At 23.3% G+C, this 22507-nt stretch overlaps 1 protein-coding gene across 1 annotated transcript in view; it reads left to right on the top strand.

The window, feature by feature from the left end:
- LOC117178487 (arrestin domain-containing protein 17-like) overlaps window positions 1-20919 on the top strand; it is a 48108-nt gene extending 27189 nt beyond the window's left edge. Inside the window, exons 6-9 of the mRNA XM_033369913.1 lie at window positions 4306-4514; window positions 10198-10526; window positions 19570-19675; window positions 19744-20919. Coding sequence (XP_033225804.1) covers window positions 4306-4514; window positions 10198-10526; window positions 19570-19637 — 606 coding nt within the window. The 3' untranslated portion in view covers window positions 19638-19675; window positions 19744-20919. The remainder of the gene's footprint in view (window positions 1-4305; window positions 4515-10197; window positions 10527-19569; window positions 19676-19743) is intronic.
- Window positions 20920-22507: the final 1588 nt, after the last annotated feature.

The following is a 22507-nucleotide window of genomic DNA, read 5'->3' as shown; positions in this document are numbered from 1 at the left end:
ATAAAATAATTTACTTGCAGGCCTCGGACTCATCAAACTATTGATACTATTTTACACTTTTTTTAGCGATAACACTATTTTGCTAATATTTTGAAAAAGGAACACAAAAGGCACTATTTTCTCACAGTTTTCCGATAATATAATTAATTCTTTACAGTTCCTTGAAAAAATCTTTTGGCACTCCTCCTCTAGTGGACTAAAATATTTGTAATATTTTTACGTAGTTTTTTTCTGAAATTTTATACTTCGCCCCCCGCCCCCTCAACTTCAATATCTAATCTAATTTTTGCCGACTAAATTTAAACAAAGCATTTAAACCAAGTAGTTGTTTAATATTTGATATTTTAACCAAAAAAGGATTTTCGTTCTAAATAAAAAAAAAATTATTAAATTGAACCAAAAAGGATGACTTTACAAAAAAATAGTTAAAGCCTCAACCAAAACAGATTATAATCAGCATTTGCATTTTTAACCAAAAGGATGAACTTTCTATCATAAAAGTTAAATTCAATCAAATAGTTCAATTTTATACCAGAAAAATTAATTTTTAACACGGAAAGTTAATTTTCTACCGTAAAGGATAAATTCTAGACAAAATACTGGAATTGTAAATCAAAAAAATTAATTTTGTACCAGCAGAGACGAATTTTTAACCAAATGTTGGAATTTTCAACTAAGCAAATTAATTTTCTGCCAAAAATGTTTTATTTTTAAGCAAGAGGATCAATTTTATATCAGAAAAGACGAATTTTTAACCAAATAGTTCAATTTTCTTCCAAATAGTTAAATATTTAACTAAAAAGATTAATTTTCAACAGGGAATGTTAATTTTCTACATAGAAAGATGAATTTTCAACAATTTCATTAAATAGTAGAAATTTTCGAAGAAGATTAATTTTTTTAAAGTAAAAATGAATTTTTAACAAAATGTTGAATTTTCTACTAAATAGTGATATTTTCAACCGAAAATTTGAATTTTCAACACAGATTTTTTGCCAAGAGGATTAATTTTCTACTACAAAAGACGAGCTTTAAAAAAAACGTAAACTTTTAACAAAACAGTTAAATTTTAAACAAAGAAGATTAATTTTCTACCAGCAAAGACAAATTTTCTATCAAATAGTTGAATTTTCGTACCAGAAAGATTAATTTTCAACACGAAAAATTAGTTTCATATTAGAAAAGACGAATTATCTGTCAAATAGTTGAGTTTTCTACAAGAAAAAAATATTAATTTTTAACACGAAAAATTAAGTTAATACCAGAACAGGCGAATTTTTTACTAAATACATAACCTTTTTACCAAAAAGTTGAATTTTCTATCAAGAAAATTAATTTTGTATCAGAAAATACCATTTTTTTTATCAAAAAAGAGGAATTTTCAACCAAATAGTTAATTTTCTACCAAAAAAGATCAATTCTCTACAAAATACATATTTTTTTAGCCAAAGAAGATTAATTTTATACTAGCAAAGACGAATTTTATATCAAATAGTTGAATTTTTTACCAAAAAGATTAATTTTCAAAACGAAAAATTATTTGTATATCAGAAAAGACGAACTTTCTATCAAACAGTTGAGTTTTCTACAAAAAAGATTAATTTTCAACACGAAAAATTAATTTTATACCAAAAAAGACGAATTTTCTACTAAATACATCAACTTTTTTCAAATAGTTGAATTTTCTATCAAGAAAATTAATTTTATACCAGAAAATACGACTTTTTACTCAAATATTTACATTTTCAACCAAAAAGATGAATTTTCAACACGGAATGTTAATTTTCAACCTAAAAATATAAATTTTCAACAATTCCATTAAATATAGAAATTTTCGACGAAGAAGATTAATTTTTTAACAGTAAAAATGAATTTTTAACAAAATGTTCAACTTTCTACCAAATAGTGAAATTTTCAACACAGAAGATTTTTTGTCAAGAGGTTTTAATTTTCTACCAAAAAAGACAAACTATAAAAAAAATACGTAAATTTTTAACACTTTAAAAAATAGTTGAATTTTCAACAATGAAGATTAATTTTCTAAAAGAAAATACGACTTTTTAACCAAATATTTACATTTTCAACCAAAAAGATGAATTTTCAACACGGAATGTTAATTTTCACCTTAAAAATATAATTTTTCAACAATTCCTTTAAATAGTAAAAATTTCCGACGAAGATTAATTTATTAACAGTAAGAATGAATTTTTAACAAAATTTGAATTTTCTATCAAATAGTGAAATTTTCAACCGAAATAATGAATTTTCAGCACAGAAGATTTTTTGTTAAGAGGATTAATTTTCTACCAAAAAGGCGAACTTTAAAAAACGTAAACTTTTAACCAAATAGTTTAATTTTCAACAATGAAGATTAATTTTCTACGAGAAAAGAGGAATTTTCAACCTAATAGTTTATTTAATACCAAAAAATATCAATTCTCCAAAAAATACATATATTTTTAACCAATTAGATGAATTTTAAACAAATAATATTAATTTTCTATCAAAAAGATTAATCTTCAACACGAAAAATTATTTTGTTGATCAGAAAAGACGAATTCGTAACTAAATATATAAACTTTTAACCAAACAGTTGAATTTTTAATCAAGAAAACTAATTTTCTAACAGAAAATACGACTTTTGAACCAAAGAGATCAACTTTTAACCTAGAACATTAATTTTCTGCTAGAAGACACATTTTTAATGAAATAATTGAATTTTCTATGAAAAAAATTAAATTTAAATATGAAAAATTAATTTTCTAGAAAAAAAACACTTTCAACTGAATACATATACTAAATACTCAAGCCAAATATGTAATTGAATTTTCAATCAATAAAATAAATTTTTTTACCAGAAAATACGAATTTTTAACCAAATATTTGAATTTTCTACCAAAAAGATTGATTTGTAACACGAAAAATTAATTTTCTACCAAAAAATTTCAATTTTCAACCAAGAAGATTAATTTTCTGCCAGAAAATACGCATTTTTAACGAAATAGTATAATTTTCTGAGATAAAAAATCAATTTTATATACGAAAAATGTATTTTCTACTAGAAAATAGCAACTTTCAACTAAATACACAACTCAAATATGTAGTTGAATTTTCAAACAAAAAATTGCATTTTCTACTGAAAAGATTTAATTTTCAATGCGGAAAATTGATTTTCCATCAAAAAAGATGAATTCTAAACAACATTTTTTACTAAACAGAAGAATTTTTTACAAAAAAAAATACATTCTCAACAAAATACATACATTTTTAAGCAAATAGTTGAATTTTAAACGAATGAGATTAATTTTCCAAAAGAAAAGACGAATTTTTAAAGAAATAGTTAAATTTTCTACCAAAAGATGAATTCTCAACGAAATGCATAAATTTTTAACCAAATAGTTCAATTTTCAACTAAGAAGATTAGGTTCCTACAATAAAAAAGACTTTTTAATAAATTACAGAAATTTTAAACTAAATAATTTAAACAATAGGTGTGATGGTAGTTCAAATTTTTTTTAATTTATATTTTTATCGTTTTTCAAATTTCTTATTTAAGTATTTAGACTTTTAACTAGAAAAAAATCGGTTTCTTACGGAAAATTGAGTAGTTAAATGTTTATTTAAGAGAATTAATCTTCAATATAAATAAATTTTCTACAAAATAGCTAAATTTTCTACCAAATTGTTTAATGTTTAAACCAAAAAGACGATTTTTCTACAAAACAGTTGCATATTTAACTCGAGAATATGAAGTTTTGTTAACTGATTAATTTTCTACCATTCAGTTGAACTTTTAACATTTCAGTTAAAAATATTAATTTGGAACCAAAAAGAAAACGAATTTTTAACTAAAATCATGAATTTTCAACCTTCGTTTTTAACGAGAAATAGATTCTATAAAACATACGAACTATCAACAAAATATACAAATTTGCAACCAAAAAGTAAAATTTGGAACCAAATTTATTAATCTTATAGCAAAAGAAAGCGGATTTTTTACAAAATATTTGAACAAAAAAGATTAATTCTCAACCAAACATTAAATAGGAGACTTTTCAATCGGAAATCATTGAACATTGAAGTTAATTTTTAATACTTTTAAAATATTAGGTTAGAAAAAGCTGAAAATTTTGCATAAAAAATAAATTTAATTTTCCTCCGCACACTTTTTGATCTCGGACTATACTCTTTTAAATTCGGACACTATTTTTTCAAGTTTGACACACTCTTTTGTATCGCAGAAATGAATCCGAAGCCTGTAATAAAAATTCAACTAGTGAACACTTTTGAAATATCTACTTACAGATTATCAAATTTCAATCAACAAGGCCGAAAAATGTTATAAAATGCGAGCGTGCGATTATTGGAAAGGATAAAAAACGTGGATCCTTTGGGGATAAAAATGAAATAATTTTATTTATAAAAGTGCCACAAGTCCTGCCTTCCAATTTAGTTCACTGCTCCCTTATCGAAATTCAGTATCGTTTGAAGGTCAAGATAATCACATCTGGAGCGTAAGAATTTTTATCTTTTCTAATTTTACTTTCAGGGTGGCCGCCCAACCGGGAAACCGGGAATTTTTTAAAACCGGGAAACGACAGTAATTTATTTTTCAAATTGAAAATTTTACAGATTGCACAGCCGAAAATGGAATAGTTAATTTTTCAGTTAAAAATTTTCAACCAAAAATAGAATAGGTCAGCTTTTAGTTAGAATAAAATTATTTTGTATCCAAGGAAAAGAACGAATTTTCCACAAAATAATTAATTTTAGGTAAATCAATTTTCGGCTGAAATGATGAATCTTCAATCAAAAAATAAATTTGTAACAAAGTAGGTACATTTTCATTTAAGTAGTTGCATTTTCATCAAAAAGAATATTTTTATTTTAAATAAAAAAACAATTAAATTCTACTGAAACGACCAATAATAAACGAAATTATTGAATTTTTAACTAAAGGAGTTCAATTTTCAACCGAAAATGGAATAGTTGAATTTTCATTTTAAAAAAATTAATTTTTAACACCAAATAAAACGTATTTTCTATTAAATAAATGAATTTCCAATCATATAGTTTAACCTTCAACTAAAAAAGTTCAATTTTCAAGTAAAAATAGAACAGTTCAAATTTCAGTCAAAACATTAATTTTGAAGAAGAAAAAAAAAACGAATTTTTGACAAAAGCGTTGAGTTTTCAAATAAAAGATATCAATTTATAACCCAAAATGAAATAGTTATCTTTTCAGTAAAAAAAACTAATTTTGAACAAAAAAGAAAAGGAATTTTCAACTAAAGTGGTGACTTTTTAACTAAAAGGTATCAATTTTCAACCAAAAATGGAATAGTTAAATTTTCATTTAAAAAAATCAATTTTTAACCCCGAATAAAATGAATTTTCTACCAAATAAATGAATCTCCAAGCAAATAGTTTAATTTTCAACTAAAAAAAAAGCAATCTTTAATTAAAAATAGAATAATTCAAATTTCAGTCAAAACATTAATTTTGAAGAAAAAAACGATTTTTAAATAAAATCGTTGAATTTTCAAATAAAGGTATCAATTTATAACCCAAAATGGAATATTTGAATTTTCAGTAAAACAAAACTAATTTTGAACCAAAAAGAAAAGTAATTTTGAAAAAAATAATTAAATATTTCACCAAAAATAACAATTTTCAACTTAAGTGGTGAATTTTCATCTACAGGAGATTAATTTTCAACCGACCATGGAATAGTTAATTTTTCAGTTAAAAATTAATTTTCTACTCTGAATAAAATTATTTTTCTGCATAATAGTACAATCTTCTACCAGAAGTAGAATAGTTCAGTTTTTAATCAGAAAATAATTATTTTGGATCCAAGAAAAAGAACGAATTTTCCACAAAATAATCAATTTTCGGCTGAAATGATGAATGTTCAATTAAAAAAATTAATTTTTAACAAAGTAGGTACATTTTTAAGTAAGTAGATGCATTTTTATGTAAAAGAATATTTTAATTTGAAATAAAAAAACAGTTAAATTCTACTGAAACGACCAATAATAAAGAAAATTGTTCAATTTTTAACTTAAAGATATTAATTTTCAACCGGAAATGGAAGTTAAATTAAAGAAGAAAAAAAACACTTTTCAACAAAATCGTTGAATTTTCAAATAAAAGCTATCAATTTATGACCAAAAATGTAATAGTTAAATTTTCTGTAAAAAAAAACAATTTTGAACCAAAAAGAAAAGGAGTTGATAAAAATTGTTAAATTTTCAACCAAAAATGACCATTTTTAATAAAATGGTGATTTTCAACCAAAATAATGATTTTGTAACAAATCAATTAAATTTTAAACTAAGTAGTTGAATTTTTATCAAAAAGAATATTTTAATTTCGAATATCAATTTTCAACCAAAAATGAAATATTTAAATTTTCATTTGAAAAAATAAATCTTTAACCCCGAATAAAACGAATTTGCTACCAAATAAATAAATCGCCAAGCATATGGTTTAACTTTAAACTAAAAAAGAGCAATTTTCAAGTAAAAATAGAATAGTTCAAATTTCAGTGAAAACATTAATTTCTAAGAGAAAAAAAAACGAATTTTCAACAAAATTGTTGAATTTTCAACTTAAAGAGATAAATTTATAACTGAAAATCGAATAGTTAAATTTTCATTTAAAAAAAAACTAATTTTGAACCAAAAAGAAAAGTTTTTGATCAAAAATAGTTCAATTTTCAACAAAACATGACAATTTTCGACTAAAGTGGTGATTTTCAACCAAAATAATGACTTTGTAACAAATCAATTAAATTTTAAACTAAATAGTTGAATTTTTATAAAAAAGAATATTTTAATTTTAAATAAAAAACATTTAAAATTTACTGAAATTGCCAATAAGAAACAAAATTGTTCAATTCTTAACTGAACAAGATCAATTTTCAACTGAAAATCGTATAGTTAAATTTTCATTTAAAAAAATACATTTCTAACCCCGCAAAAGGAATTTTCTACAAAATAAATGAATTTCCAACCATATAATTTAACGTTCAACTAAAAAAGAACAATTTTGTAGTAAAAATAGAATAGTTCAAATTTTAGTCAAAACATTAATTTTGAAAAAAAACGAATTTTCAACTGAAAGAGATAATTTATAACCCAAAATGGAATAGTTAAATTTGTAGTAAAAAAAAAAAATTTTGAATCAAAAAGAAAAAGAATTTTCAAAAAAGTGAAAAAATATTTCCCAAAAAATTACAATTTTCATCTAAAGGGGTAATTTTTCAACCAAAAGAATGAATTTGTAACAAATCAGTTTAATTTTTTAATTAAGTACTTGAATTTTTAACCAAAAAAGATTTAAATTTTAAGTTCAAACTAGTTGAGTTTTACTAAATCGACCAATTTTGAAGAAAATTGTTGAATTTTCAAATAAGAGATCGATGTTCAACCGAAATTAAATAGTTAAATTTGAAGTGAAAAACTAATTTTGAATTAAAAAGAAAAGAAATTTTCAACGATTTATTTAAATTTATAACCAAAAAAGGTTTTAATTGTAAATAAAGAAACTATTTAATTCTACCAAAACGTCAAATTTTCGACAAAATAGTTGAATCAGCAAAATAAATAAATCAATTTATTCAACCAAAACTGCAATACAGTTAAATTTTCAATTAAAAACATTAATTTTCAACAAGAAAACAAATTTTTTACAATATAGTTAAATGTTTAACCAAAGTGATGAATCTTTAACGGGAATAGTTGAATTTTCAATCAAGCAGTTCAATTTTCAACTGCAATAATTAATTTTTTTACTAAAATTATTAATTTTCAGCTGAAATAATTGAATTTTCAACCGACAAGGTTAATTTTCCAACATTAAGATTAATTTTCTACAAAAAAAAAAAACGATTTCCCAAAAAATTACATGAATTTTGAAACAAATGGTTGAATTTTTAACTCAATGAGATAAATTTTCAACCAAATTGTTGAATTTTGAACGAAAAATATCAATTTTTCATTAAAAGTTTCTGGTGAGAAAGAGTTTGGTATCAATATCAAGAAAATGGAATAGTTCACTCGAAATTAAAAAAAATTATAATTCAGTTCACAAAATTACCTATCAAAAGAAAAAAACATTCAGGAAAATAGTTCAATTTGCAACCAGAGATATCAATTTTCAACGAATTATTTAATCTTAAACCAAAATAATGAATTTTCAACTATGTAGTAAAATTTTCAACCAAAAAGAATTTTCATTTCAAATAAAAAACAATTTAGTTTTACCAAAATGTCAAATTTGCAACAAAATAGTAGAATCCTGAACCTAAAAATATGAATCATCTTCCAATGAAGGAATATTTAAATTTTCAAAAAAATGATTTTTTGTCAAAAAAATACGACTTCTCAACAAATTACATGGATTTTGAACCGAATTGTTGCATTTTCTAATAAAGAAAATATCAATTTTCAACAGGAATAGTTAAATTATCAGTTAAAAAATCAATTAATAATCAAAAAATTCTTACTTTCAACAAAATAGTTAAAACTTAAATGAAATAGTTAAATTTTTGGTGAAAAAAATAAATTTTTAACTGAAGGAAAAAGAATTTCAAAAACTGCTGAATTCTAACAAAGTACTTGAATTTTTAACCAAAAAAGATTAAAATTCTAAATACAAAACAGTTGAATTCTACTAAAAGAAATTAATTTTCAACCCCGAGAAAAAAAACATTTTACAAAACAAATTAATTTCCAACCAAATATTTTAAATTTCAGGTAAAAATTTAATTGTCAACCAAAAATAAAATAGTTCATTTTCCAGTACAAAAATTAAATTTGAATTAAAAAAAAAACGAATTTTCAACAAAATAGTTGAATTTTCAACCCAAGAGATAAATTTGCAACTAAAGTGATGAATATTTGACCAAAAGAATCAATTTTTAAACAATTAGTTGAATTTTTAACCAAAAAGATTTAAACAAAAGAACAGTTTAATTCAACCAAAGATCAATTTTTTAACCAAAAAGGGAATAGTTAAATTTTCAGTTAGAAAAATTTATTTTTAGCCAAAAAAAGGATTTTTCAACAAAATAGTTTCCTTTTAAATTAAATTGAAAAATGATTATTTTATTAAATTTAATTTAAGATAAGAAAAGTTTTTCTTTAAGAAATGAATTCTCAACTAGAATGATGAAAAATTAACCAAAAAAAACATTTGCATTTTTAAATAAAAAAGATTAATTTTTTATGAAAGAGAAGCATTTTCAGGGAATTCTGAAAAATTCCGAAAAATAAAATTTCCAGATATAATATTCCCAAAATTAGAAGCAACCGGCATTTTAAAATTTTCAAAAATGCAAAAAAAACGATACTGATAAATTGCCGACCCTTGGGAAATTCACGAATTATCAAATTCCCGAATCTAAACAATTAGGAAATTGTTAAATAATCAAATATCAAACAAATTACTTTTATTCGACAAACATATTTCGTTATTTCATTTATTATGTCATTATTTATTATTAAAACAATTTTCAGAATGCTTAGATTTGAGAATTTTATAATTCGGACATTTTTCTGTAATTGAATTTTGACGTGTAAAAAACCATTGAACAATTAAAAATTATAAATGACTTAAAAGAAGCATAATATAACTTCTAATTAGACAAAATGTTTAGTTAAATTTCTAATCTACCTAACTAAAAATTCCCTAAAGTAATAGCGTCTATTTATATTTGTTAACCAAAAAGAAAAATACAAAAGAAAAAATTTTACAGTTTAATGATATTTAATTGAAAAATGCTCTCTTGAAAAGTTAGAAGCTTCCATTTTATACCTTTAAATTATTGAGCGTTGAATTAAAAAATTGTGAAGCTTCAATTATAAAATATCGAATTTGTTAAATTTCAATGACTGTGAAAAATGTTTGCAAACCGTAAAATGAGCCGATTTTTTTCCCTCGTTTAACCCTCAAACGGTACACTGGTGCGAATTCGCACCTGAAGTTTTTCCATTTTGTTAGCTTTTGCGCAAACACATCTGCAGCGGATTATCCCCACATATATTCAATATGTGTGATATATGCTAGTTCTTTATTATATATTCAATATATTAAATAATTAACATTAACATTGCAAAAAACGGCCACCCTGAGTTTACATTTTAAAAATTTCTTTTTAAAATAAAAAAGGATCGTTTTTTTTCCACACAGGCATAAGAATATCGAAAAAAGTTACCCCATTTTAATAGGAACTGTACCACTTTACTCGTCTTCTGCCGCAGTTGTGCCTCTAGTCCATGTTCAAAGACCGCAATCAATTGTCCCAACGGCTCCCACAATCGAGGCAATTGTTCCAGTTCCACAAGCGAATGTGAGCCTTAATCAATCTTCTTCAAGTCAACAAAATGCCTCAGTGGGCAACCAGTCATTTACGATAGTTCATAATTCACGCGAAGAAGAATATCAACCAATTGGATTTGTTTTTACAAACCACACGAGTCAATGTCAAAATCTTGCTTCTTCAGCACAACCTGAAACTCGTAAGTTTATCTCAAATTAACTACATAAAAATTACAGGCTTTACAATACTTTCCGGCGATTCTTAGGAAAGAAATTCAAGGACTTTCAGATTTTCTAAGTCAAAAAGTCCAGCTTTTCGAGGTCTCCTTGTTTTTAAATAAAATAATAAAATAACTTTTTTATTATGTAGATTTAAAAAATTGAACAATTTAATTTTTTTTAGTAGGTCAAACAGTTTTAAAGAAAGCAGAACCATAAATAAATTCTTTATTTTTTTACGAATATAAGTCGTGCTTAAAATCCATGGAATCTTTATTAAGTCGTTGAAATCTCTTGAAGTACTTGAAATTTTTGTGAAATTTTGAAATTTCTATGAAATATTTTCCAATTTTTGCAAAATATTTGAAATCTGTGATCTTTGTGAAACTTTTGACACCTTTTAAACTTTTTATGAAATATTTGAGTAAGCTTTATTTAATCTTTGTTTGTGAAATCTTTTGTGTTCGTTTGAAATTATTAAAATCTTTTGAAATCTTCTTAAATTTGTTAAAACTTTTTGAATTAGTTTTACATCTTTCTGAAATATTTGTAAAATTTGTCGTAAATCTTCGTTTGTGAAATCTTTTGCATTCGTTGAAATCATTGAATTATTTGAAATATTAGTGAAATATTTTCAAATCTTCTAATATTTTTTTATTCCTTTTGAAGTCGTTCAACATGTTTTAAAGTCTTTGAAACCTGGTGTACTCAGTACTCTTTTTGAAATCCTTGGAATTCTTGTATTCTTTTGAAATCTGTATGGAACTTTTATGAAATATTTGAAATCTTTTGAAATATTTGTAAAATTTGTCTTAAATCTTTGTAAAAGCATTTACTTGTTTGAAATCTTAGTGAAATCTGATGAAATCATCCCTTTAAACTTGTTTTAAAATCTTTGGAAACTTTTGAAAGATTTAACATTTTGAAACGCCTTTTTCATATCTTTAAAATTCTTGCAATCTTTACTAAATGTTCGAAACCTTTGGTAAATTTTTGGTGAAATCTGAGTGAAATCTTTTCAAATCTCCCATTAACATTTTTTTTTTAATCTTTTGAATCTTTTGAAAGTTTTAAAATCTTTAGAAATGTTCGAAATCTTTGTGAAATCTTTAAAATCTGGTGTGCACGCCTTTTTCACATCTTTGAAATCTTTGCGATCTTTATGAAATGTTCGAAATTTTTGTCAAGTCTTTTGAAATATTTGTGAAATTTTTCCTAAATTTTTGTTTGTGAAATCATATTGAAATCATTTAATTATTTGAAATCTTTGAAAATCTTCCCTTTAAAACTGTTTTAAAATCTTTGGAAATTTTAGAAATCTTTGTGAGATCTTTAAAATTTGGTGTACACCCTTTCTCACATCTTTGAAATCTTTGCAATATTTATGGAATGTTCGAAATTTTTTCTAAATCTTTGTTTGTGAAATCATATTGAAATCGTTTAATTGTTTAAAACCTTAGTGACATCTTTTCAAATCTTCTCATATGTTTTGAAAGTTTTCGAAATCGTTTACAATTTTCGAAATGTTTTAAAAATCTTTGAAATCTGATTTACTCAATACTGTACCCGTTTTGAAATCTTTGGAATTTTTGTATTCTTTTGAAATCTTTATGGAATTTTTATGAAATATTTGACATCTTTTTCTTAAATTTTGGTTTGTTAAATCTTATGAAAATCATTCAATTGTTTGAAATATTAGTGAAATCTTTACAAATCTACCATTTAAAAACTTTTTTCAATCTTTGAAACATTTTCAAAGTTTTAAAATCTTTGGAAATGATCGAAATCTTTGTGAAACCTTTAAATCTTTGGGAAATTTTTGACAAATCTTTTGAAACATTTGTAAAATTTATCTTAAATCTTTGTTTGTGGAATCTTTTTTATTCATTGAAATTATTGAATTATTTTAAATATTAGTGAAACCTTTTTAAATCTTCCCTTTTAAAAATTTTAAAATCTAAAAAAATGTTTAAATCTTTATGAAATGTTCGAAATATTTAGGAAATCTTTGACAAATCTTTTGAAATATTTGTGAAATTTTTCTTAAATCTTTGTGAAATAATTTAATTGTTTGAAATCTTAGTGAAATCTTTTTCAAAACTTCCCTTTCAAAACTTTCAGGGTGAATTCCAAGAAAAATGTCCAATCTTTTCGAAGCTTTGAAATCCTACTAATTTCTAACACAAGATGTGACATCTTTTCAAATCTTTTTTTTTAATCTTTGTTTGTGAAATCATATTAAAATCATTTAATGGTTTGAAATATTAGTGAAATCTTTACAACTCTACCATTTTAAAACTTTTTTAAATCTATGAAACATTTTCAAAGTTTTAAAATCATTGGAAATGTTTGAAATCTGTGTGAAACCTTTAAAATATTTTAAACACGCGTTATTCAAATCTTTGAAATACTTGCAATATTTATGAAATTTTTGAAATCTTTTAAATTTGGTGTACTCTTTTTGAAATCTTTGGAATTCTTGTATTCTTTTGAAATCTGCAGAGAACTTTTATGAAATCCTTTGACATTTTTGTAACATTTTTCTTCAATCTTTGTTTAGGAAATCATATTAAAATCATTTCATTTTTGAAATTTTCTGAAATCGTGCCTTTAAAATTTTGTTTAAATCTTTGAAATGATAGAAATCTTTAGAATCTAGTGTGCACACCTTTTTCACATCTTTGGCTGATTGCAATCTTTATAAAATGTTCGAAATCGTTGGGAAATTTTTGTAAAAATGTGTACAATTTTTCTCAATTATTTGTGTAATTATATTGACATCGTTTAATATTGAAATCATTTAACAAAATTTAATATGTGTAAAATTTTTTGAAATAATGATAATCTGGTTTATTCCCTTTTTTAAAATCTTTAGAATCTTTGAAACTTTTGAATTTTTTCAAAATCTTTGGAAAAGTTAGAAATCTTTTAAATCTGGTGTACAAGCCTTTTTAAATCTTTGAAATTCTTGCAATCTTTATGAAATGTTCGAAATCGTTGGTAATTTTTTGTGAAATCTTTTGAAATATTTGTAAAATTTTACCTAAGTTTTTATTTGTGAAATCATATTAAAATTATTCAATTGTTTGGAATATTAGTCAAATCTTTTTAAATCTATCCTTTTAAAACTTTTTGAAATCTTTGAAACATTTTCAAAGTTTTAAAATCTTTGAAAATGTTAGAAATCTTTAAAATCTGGTAAATACTCATTTTTCGCATCTGTGAAATACTTACAATATTTATGAAAAGTTCGAAATCTTTGCGAAATTTTTGTCAAATCTTTTGAAATATTTATAAAATTTGTCTTAATTGTTTGAAATCTTCGAAATATTTGAAAATCTTTGAAATCTGGTATGCTCTTTTTGAGATTTTTGGAATTCCTGTATTCTTTTGAAATCTGTATGAAACTTTTCTGAAATCTTTTGAAATCGTTGTAAAATTTTTCCTAAAGTTAGAATCATTTCATTGTTTGAAATTTTAGTGAAATATTTTCAGATCTTCTCGTTTAAAACTTTTGAACTCTTTGGAATCTTTTGAAAGTTTTAAAATCTTTGAAAATGTTCGAAATCGTTGGGAAATTTTTGTAAAAATTTGTGAAATTTTTCTTAAATCTATCTTAAATCATATTGAAATCATTTAATTATGTGACATCTTAGTGCAATCTTTTCAAATTTTCTAATATGTTTTGAAACATTTTGAAATCGTTTAAATTCTTTGAAATATGATGTACTCAGTACTGTTCCCTTTTTTAAACTTTTGAATTCTAGTATTCTAAAATCTATATGAAATTTTTACGAAATCTTTGAAATATTTTTGTTCACATTTTTTCACTTGAAATCATGTTAAAAAATGTGATCTGTGTAAAATTTGTTGAAATAATTAAAATCTGGTTTACTCCCTTTTTTTAATCTTTCGAATCTTTGAAATTTTTTTAATGTTTCAAAATCTTTGGAAAAGTTCGAAATCTTTGAAATCTGATGTGTAAGCTTTTTTAAATCTTTGAAATTCTTATAATCTTTATGAAATGTTCGAAATCATTGGTAATTTTTTGTGAATTCTTTGGAAAATTTGTTTTAAATCTTTGTTTGTCAAATATTTTTTTTTCGTTGAAATTATTGAATTATTTGAAATCCTGATGAAACCATTTCAGATCTTCCTTTTTAAAAAATTTAAAATCTTTGAAATCTTTTGAAAGTTTTAAAATCTTTGGAAATGTTCGAAATCTTTGTGAAATCTTCCAAATCTGTTAAAACACACATTTTTCACATCTTTGAAATCCTTGCAATATTTATGAAATGTTCGAAATCTTTGGGAAATTTTTGTTAAACCTTTTAAAATATTTGTGAAATTTTTCTTAAATCTTTGTTTGTGAAATCATATGAAATGTTTGAAATGTTGCTGAATTCTTTTCAAATCTTTATACAAATTTTCTTAAATCTTTGTTCGTGAAATTTCAGTTTAAAGAAATATATATTTAACAAAAAACGAATTTAAAACTCAATAGTTAAATTCTTAAGAAAAAAACAATGAATGACTAAAAAAAATACAACTTTTTTAATTTAGTGATATATATTTTTTTTATCGCGAAAGAAAAAAATTCAGCCAAATAAAGATCAACTCCGAACCAAAAATAATTTAATTTCATAGATTTCAATCATTTCAAGGAATTTTTAAGATTTTAGGGTATTTTAAAAACTTCTAAGGCATTTTCAGGAGCTTTGAATTCAAGTATTTTAGGGAATTTTCAAATATTCGAAGGATTTTTCCTTATTAATTTCATTAATTTGAAGTGATTTTAATACTTTTGAAATGTTTTAGGATAAACATTTTCCTAGAATTTCTGAAGATATGAAACGATTTTACAGAACGGATGAAGTTTTTAAAAAATATTGTAAAATACATATTTCGCGTTATTTCATAAGATTTTCGAGGATTTCAATCAATCTATTTTATATACTCTCAATCTATTTTAATACCTTTCCCATGAATTCAGAAAATATCATCATAGAATATCACGGAATTTTATAATATTTTAGTGCATTTTAAAGAGTTTATTCATGAGAAGTGAGCTATTTTGTAGAGTTTTAAAGATTAAAAGAGATTTGAAATTCATCCTGAATTCTTTAGAATTTTATTAATTCACTTGAATTTCTATAAATTTCATCTTTTCTACTCAATTCAATGGGTTTTGATTTTATTTTTAAAAGTTTCAATTTAATTGATTCTCTGAGGATCAATTGATAAAATGATGAAAGGATTTGAAATATTTTAACTACTTTTTTCAATTTCCTTTGCATTTTCAAGAGCTTTAGAAAATTTCAGTTGAGTGTAATGGATTTAAACTAATTTGGATTATTTTACAAGATTACAAAGAATTTTTTTCATTTCAGTAATTTAATGTGATTCAAAAGGATCTGAAATACTTGAGGGTATTGTAAAATATTCTCAGACGTTTTCAAGTGCTTTAAAAAGTTTCAAGGACTTTCAAAATATATTAAAGGATTCAAAATATTTTAGAAAAATTTAAAAGATTCCCAGAAATTTTTTATTTATTTCAGTGGTTTCAAGGATTTAAAGACTGAAATATTTTTGGATATTTTAAAAGGTATTTAAACAATTTCAAAGGATTGCCAGGGGTTTTAATAATCTTAAGAGATTTTAATATTTTAATTCATTTGTAATTAACAATTAATTTGTAATTTCGCCCTGAATTGTTATTAATTTTTCCTCGTTTTTAGATTTTTTATACTTCACTTGATTTTTTTAAATCAATTTCATATCATTTTTCTCATTTCTTTTAAATTTCTCTAAATTCACTCAACATTTTTTGTAATCAGTTTTTTTTTTCGATTTTCAAAATTGTTTCAATTTATTTTAATTCTTTTAAATTTATCTTGAATTGTTCTGTAATTATTAGTCACATCTTGTGTTAGAAATTAGTAGGATTTCAAAGCTTCGAAAAGATTGGACATTTTTCTTGGAATTCACCCTGAATTCTGAATTGTTTTAAATTAATTTGATTTTTTTTTAATCACCTTGAATTTTTATGAATTTCATTGAATTCTCTTTGATCTTAAATTCCTTTATATTCAAAAAAAATTTCCCAGTTGATTTGAATTTGTTGGAATTTAAATTGAATTGTTCCAAAATCTTCGGAATTTATCCTGAAGTTGTTAACCTTTGAGCGCAAAAACTCAAAAAGTACCCTATGAGCGTCACAAAAAGTACCCTTTGGTCCCTATATTTTATCCCATATGAACTTTGAGGCCTGTCTTTCTGAAATTTTAAAATTTATATGAAATCTTTTGGAATTTTTGTAAAATATTTGAATCCCTTGACATCTGTAATCTTTGTGAAATTTTGTGAAATCTTTTAAATATTTGTGAAAGCTTTCCATAATGTTTGTAGTTGAAATTTGTTGTGTTAGTTTGAAATATTTTGAAATCTTCTCAAATTTGTTTAAGTATTTTCAATTAATTTAAGATATTTAAAATATTTCCGAAATCTTTTTTATTTATTTGAAATCATTAAAATATTTTTTATCTGTGTAAAATCTTTTGAAATTTAGAAATCTGGTTTACTATACCTTTTTTAAAATCCTTAAAGTCTTTGGAAATGTAAGAAATATTTATGAAATCTTTAAAATCTAGTGTACACGTCTTTATCACATTTTTACAATCCTTGCAAACTTTATGAAATGTTCGAAATCCTCGGGAAATTTTTGTCAAATCTTTTGAAATATTTGTGAAATTTTTCTTAAATCCTTGTTTGGGAAATCATATTGAAATCATTTAAATGTTTAAATTTTTTTTAAATCTTCGAATATGTTTTGAAATCGTTTAAAATCTTCGAAATGTTTCAAATTCTTTGAAACCTGGTGTACTAAGCACTGAACCTTTTTTGAAATCTTTGGAATTCTTGTATTCTGTTGAAATCTGTATGAAACTTTTCTGAAATCTTTTGAAATCTTTTTAAAATTTTTCCTGAAATTAAAATCATTTAATTGTTTGAAATTTTAGTGAAATCTTTTAAGATGTTCCCTTTCAAAACTTTTTTAGCTCTTTGGAATCTTTTCAAAGTTTTAAAATCTTCGAAAACGTTCGAAATCTTTGGGAAATTTTTGTGAAAATTTGTGAAATTTTTCTTAAATCTTTGTTGGTGAAATCATATTGAAATCGTTTAATTGTTTAAAACCTTAGTGCAATCTTTCCAAATCTTCTAATATTTTTTGAAACCGTTTGAAAATCTTTAAAATCTTCGAAATGTTTTAAACTCTTTGTAATCTGTTGTACACGCCTTTTTAGATCTTTGAAATCCTTCCAATCTTGATGAAATATTCGAAATCTTTGGTAATTTCTTTTAAACCTTTTTAAATCTTTGTTTGTAAACTCTTGTTTTATTAATTGAAATTATTTAATTAGTTGAAATCTTAGTGAAACCTTTTCAAATCTTCCCTTTTAGCAAATTTTTTAATCTTTATGAAATGTTTGAAATCTTAGTGAAAACTTTTAAAATCTGTATGAAATTTTTATAAAATCTTTTAAATGTTTCTGAAAACTTCTGTATTCACTTGAAATCATTTTAAAAAATGTAATCTGTGTACATTTTTTGAAATATTAAATATCTGGTTTACTCCCTTTTTTAAATCTTTGGAATCTTTGAAATCTTTAAAAAAATATATATTAATCTGACAATTTTCGAAATCATTAAACTCTGGTGTAAACGCATTTTTCACATCTTTGAAATCCTTGCAATATTTATTAAATGTTCGAAATCTTTAATACATTTTTGTGAAATCTTTGAAAATCTTTGTAAAATTTGTCTTGAATCTTTGTTTGCGAAATCTTGTTTATTCATTTGAAATTATTGAATTATTTGAAATCTTAGTGAAACCTTTTCAAGTCTTCCCTTTTAACAAATTTTAAACTCGAAATAAAATTTTTAAGTCTTTATGAAATGTTCGAAATTTTTGACAAATTTTTGGAAATATGGGTGACATTTTTCTAAAATCTTTGTTTCTAAAATCATATTGAAATCATTTAATTGTTTTTGAAATCGTCGAAATATTTAAAATCTTTGAAATCTGATGTACTCTTTTTGAAATCTTCAGAATTCTTTTATTCTTTTGAAATCCGTATGAAATTTTTATTAAATCTTGTATTCACTTGAAATCATTTAAAAACATGTAATCTGTGTAAATTTGTTGAAATATTAAATATCTGGTTTAATCCCTTCTTTTAATGTTTAGAATCTTTGAAATCTTTAGAAAAAATTTTAATCTGACAATTTTCGAAATCAATAAACTCATTAAATCTTTGGTTGTGAAATTTCAGTTTAAAAAAATATATATTTCACAAAAAACGAATTTTCAACTCAATAGTTACATTTTTAACCAAAAAATGAATAAATAAAAAAAGACAACTTTTTAACTTAGTAATATTTCTTTTTTAATCAAGAAAGAGAAAAAAAATCCAACCAAGTAAAGATGAATTCCGAACCAAAAATTAAATAGTACACTTTCAAATTAAAAAGAATTAACTTTCTATGCAAACTCACGAATTTTCACCATGACAGTTGAAATTTAAACCAGAAAAGTGGCTTCGCAGGAAAATAGTTGAATTTTCAACCAAATAATTAAAATTTCAGTCATAAAGATGAATTTTCAATCTCAAATATACTAGTAGCTAGTAGAATTTTTAATAAAAAAAAGTATTAACTTTTAATTCCAACCAGTTTATTAACAAAATCCAACTTCTAATTATGTTTTTTTTTAATTTTACTATTTTAATATTTAATGTTTAATTATTAATAAAATTAAAATAATAATAAATAAATAATTTAGAAAACCATAATTTAATATTTAATAAATTTAATTGAACGTTCAACAAAAATTTGAATTCTTATAAAGGTGGGAATATGGGGAAAGATTGTGAAATCTTAAACGAATTTTTCAATTGTACAAATTTTAATATAATTTATTTGATAACTTATAGAAAGTAATATTGTTGAATTATTTTTATTCAGCTCCACCTTCCTACGAAGAGTGTACTTCTACGACACAAAATTCTGCTGTGTCTGCAAATTCACATTAGTTAAAAAATGTTGACTATGTGATTTATTATAATATTTTGTAAGTATTTTTTCATAATTGTTTTAAAAAATTTTTATATTGTATCCTGAAAATTTATGCATTTTCAGATCCATTGACGAGACCTGACCGTCGAATAGAGGACTGAAGGTTTTCAATTTAAAAAAAAAACATATCACGACTGACAATAACGTAAATTTGAGACTGCAAAAAAATATCAACGTCCATTTACTTTTTTATATCCAGTGTGTACGTCTTTTAAAACCATCTCGCTCTACACAATTTTTTGAAACGACTGAAAAATCCCAAAGAATAACATTCCCGACAATTTATAATATTACCGAATTAGAAAAATCCCGACAGAAAGTTAGAAAACTATAAAACTGCCAAATATAAACCAATGAATTTTTTTATATATAAAAAAATTGTAATAATTTAATTAATTTTATAAATAAGAAAAATCTAAATTTTTTAAACTCGGAAATTTTGTAGTTTGGATATTTTATAATTCGGCAATTTTCTGCCGGAAATTTTATTATTCCGGAATTTCCCAACTAGGAAATTAAATTTTTTGGGACTTTTCAGTCCCATGTTTTTACCATGAAAAATGCAAATGATCTGTATTATGCACCAAACTGAGATTTATGTATTTAATTGTAGGAATAGTATTGTATTTTTATTATAGTTTAAGATTCCTACTTCATATATATTTATGTATATATCACCCGAATTCACGTTTAACGAATTTAAAGCTGAGAACCCAAAACGAACTTTTAAAATCGGGACAAAGTGTACTGTGCCCAAAAAGTCTAAATTAATGTAATAAAAAAAATTTTAAGTAGTAAATACTATAAATATATAATTTTGCATTAAAAAAATTTGATAAATCAAAACTTCACTTTTTTGGCACACCATACGCAGGGATCACAGCAATTAAGTAATTCAATTTTAGGGAAAATCTTTTTTAAAAGAATATTACCAGTTTTTTTTATATTGTTTTTTGTATATTTTGGAAAATCTAGTCTTTCAAGTAAAATTTTTTTAAAATTAATGTTAATGTATGCTTTTGTTTTTAAGTGTTAATTGTTAGATAATTCATAAAAAATTAACCGGAAATTTGAAAACCGAGGGAAAGAGGATAAAATTTTCAAAAAAGGGATTATAGGGAATTTAGAGAAAAATTAAATTGTGATCCCTAAATACGTCTACACTTTGTATTCTGTTCTGTAATCAATAGATGTATTTATTGTAAAACTGACTGATTAATAAAAAGTATATGTAAAGTGCGCCTTGAAATTGAAAATATTCAGAGTGTGTATGATAATTGAATAATTATTAATTTTAAACAACCTTAAAGTAAAATACTTCAAGATTAAATTTTACAATTATGATTTTAAAAGAAAGGGAAAACAAATTTAGTAATTAATTTTTTTTTCTAATTGGAAAATTATTTTTTTTATTTGACAGAGGTACATATTTATATTTTTAATATTATTAGAAAGTTGGAAGTTTTGTTTTTATTATCTTTATTGAATTGGAAGGAATGAAATTTTGCTTATTTTTTTTTCTTCTGAATTTAAAGAGGCCATTTTTTTCGAACATTTTTGTTGAGATTGAGGGAAGAATTGTTAGATTAAAATTGTTTCTGAATTTGAAAAGGGAAATTTTTTATATTTAATATTTTTAATTAGTTCCAAGAGATTTTTGATATTCTATTTCTCTTGGATTAAAAGAGAGAAACTGGTTTTCAATTTTTTTCTGAATTAGAGGACTTTTTTCAGATTTTTATTGAGCTGCAAGGGCGAAATTTTGTTTTTAAGAGTTTTTCAAATTGGAAGTGACAAAATGTTTTTTATTTTTTTCTGATATCGAAAAGACGATTTTTTATTTTTTTTCAATAATTTAAATCGAGATTGAGGGAAGATGTGATTAAAATTTCTTTTTCTGAATTTGAAAAGGGACATTTTTTATATTTAACATTTTTAATTAGTTGTAAGAGATATTTTGATATTCAATTTCTCCTAGATTGAAAGAGGGAAATTTTTTATTTTAAACATTTTTATTGGATTTGAAGGGTGGAAATTTTGATTTTTAATTTTTTTCTGAATTGAATGAGGAAATTTTTTAAAAGATATTTATTGAGCTGGAAGGGAGAAATTCTATTTGAAGGTTTTTATCGAGTTGGAAGGGAAGAATTTTTGGTTTTTAAATTTTTTCTGAAATAGAAGATGGAAATTTGGTTATTTTTAAGATTTTTATTGAAAGTGAACGGAAGACATATTGTTTTTCAATTTTTTCTGAATTAGAAGAGGAAATTTTTTTATTTTTAGATTTTTACACAGCTGCAAGGGCGAAATTTTGTTTTTAAGATTTTTTCAAATTGGAAGTGACAAAATGTTCTTTATTTTTTGCTGATATCGAAAACACGATTTTTTAATTTTTTTTCAATAATTTAAATCGTGATTGAGGGAAGATGTGATTAAAATTTTTTTCTGAATTTGAAAAGGGACATTTTTTATATTTAGGATTTTTAATTAGTTGTAAGAGATATTTTGATATTCAATTTCTCCTAGATTGAAAGAGGGAAATTTTTTATTTTAAACATTTTTATTGGATTTGAAAGGTGGAAATTTTGATTTTTAATTTTTTTCTGAATTGAATGAGGAAATTTTTTAAAAGATTTTTATTGAGCTGGAAGGGAGAAATTCTATTTGAAGGTTTTTATAGAGTTGGAAGGGAAGAATTTTTGGTTTTTAAATTTTTTCTGAAATTGAAGATGGAAATTTGGTTATTTTTAAGATTTTTATTGAAAGTGAACGGAAGACATATTGTTTTTCAATTTTTTCTGAATTAGAAGAGGAAATTTTTTTATTT

This window comes from Belonocnema kinseyi, chromosome 8 (assembly GCF_010883055.1).
Source record: "Belonocnema kinseyi isolate 2016_QV_RU_SX_M_011 chromosome 8, B_treatae_v1, whole genome shotgun sequence".
NCBI lineage: Eukaryota > Metazoa > Arthropoda > Insecta > Hymenoptera > Cynipidae > Belonocnema > Belonocnema kinseyi.
The sequence above is the reverse complement of the archived record's forward strand: the minus strand, read 5'-3'. Positions and strand labels throughout refer to the sequence as shown.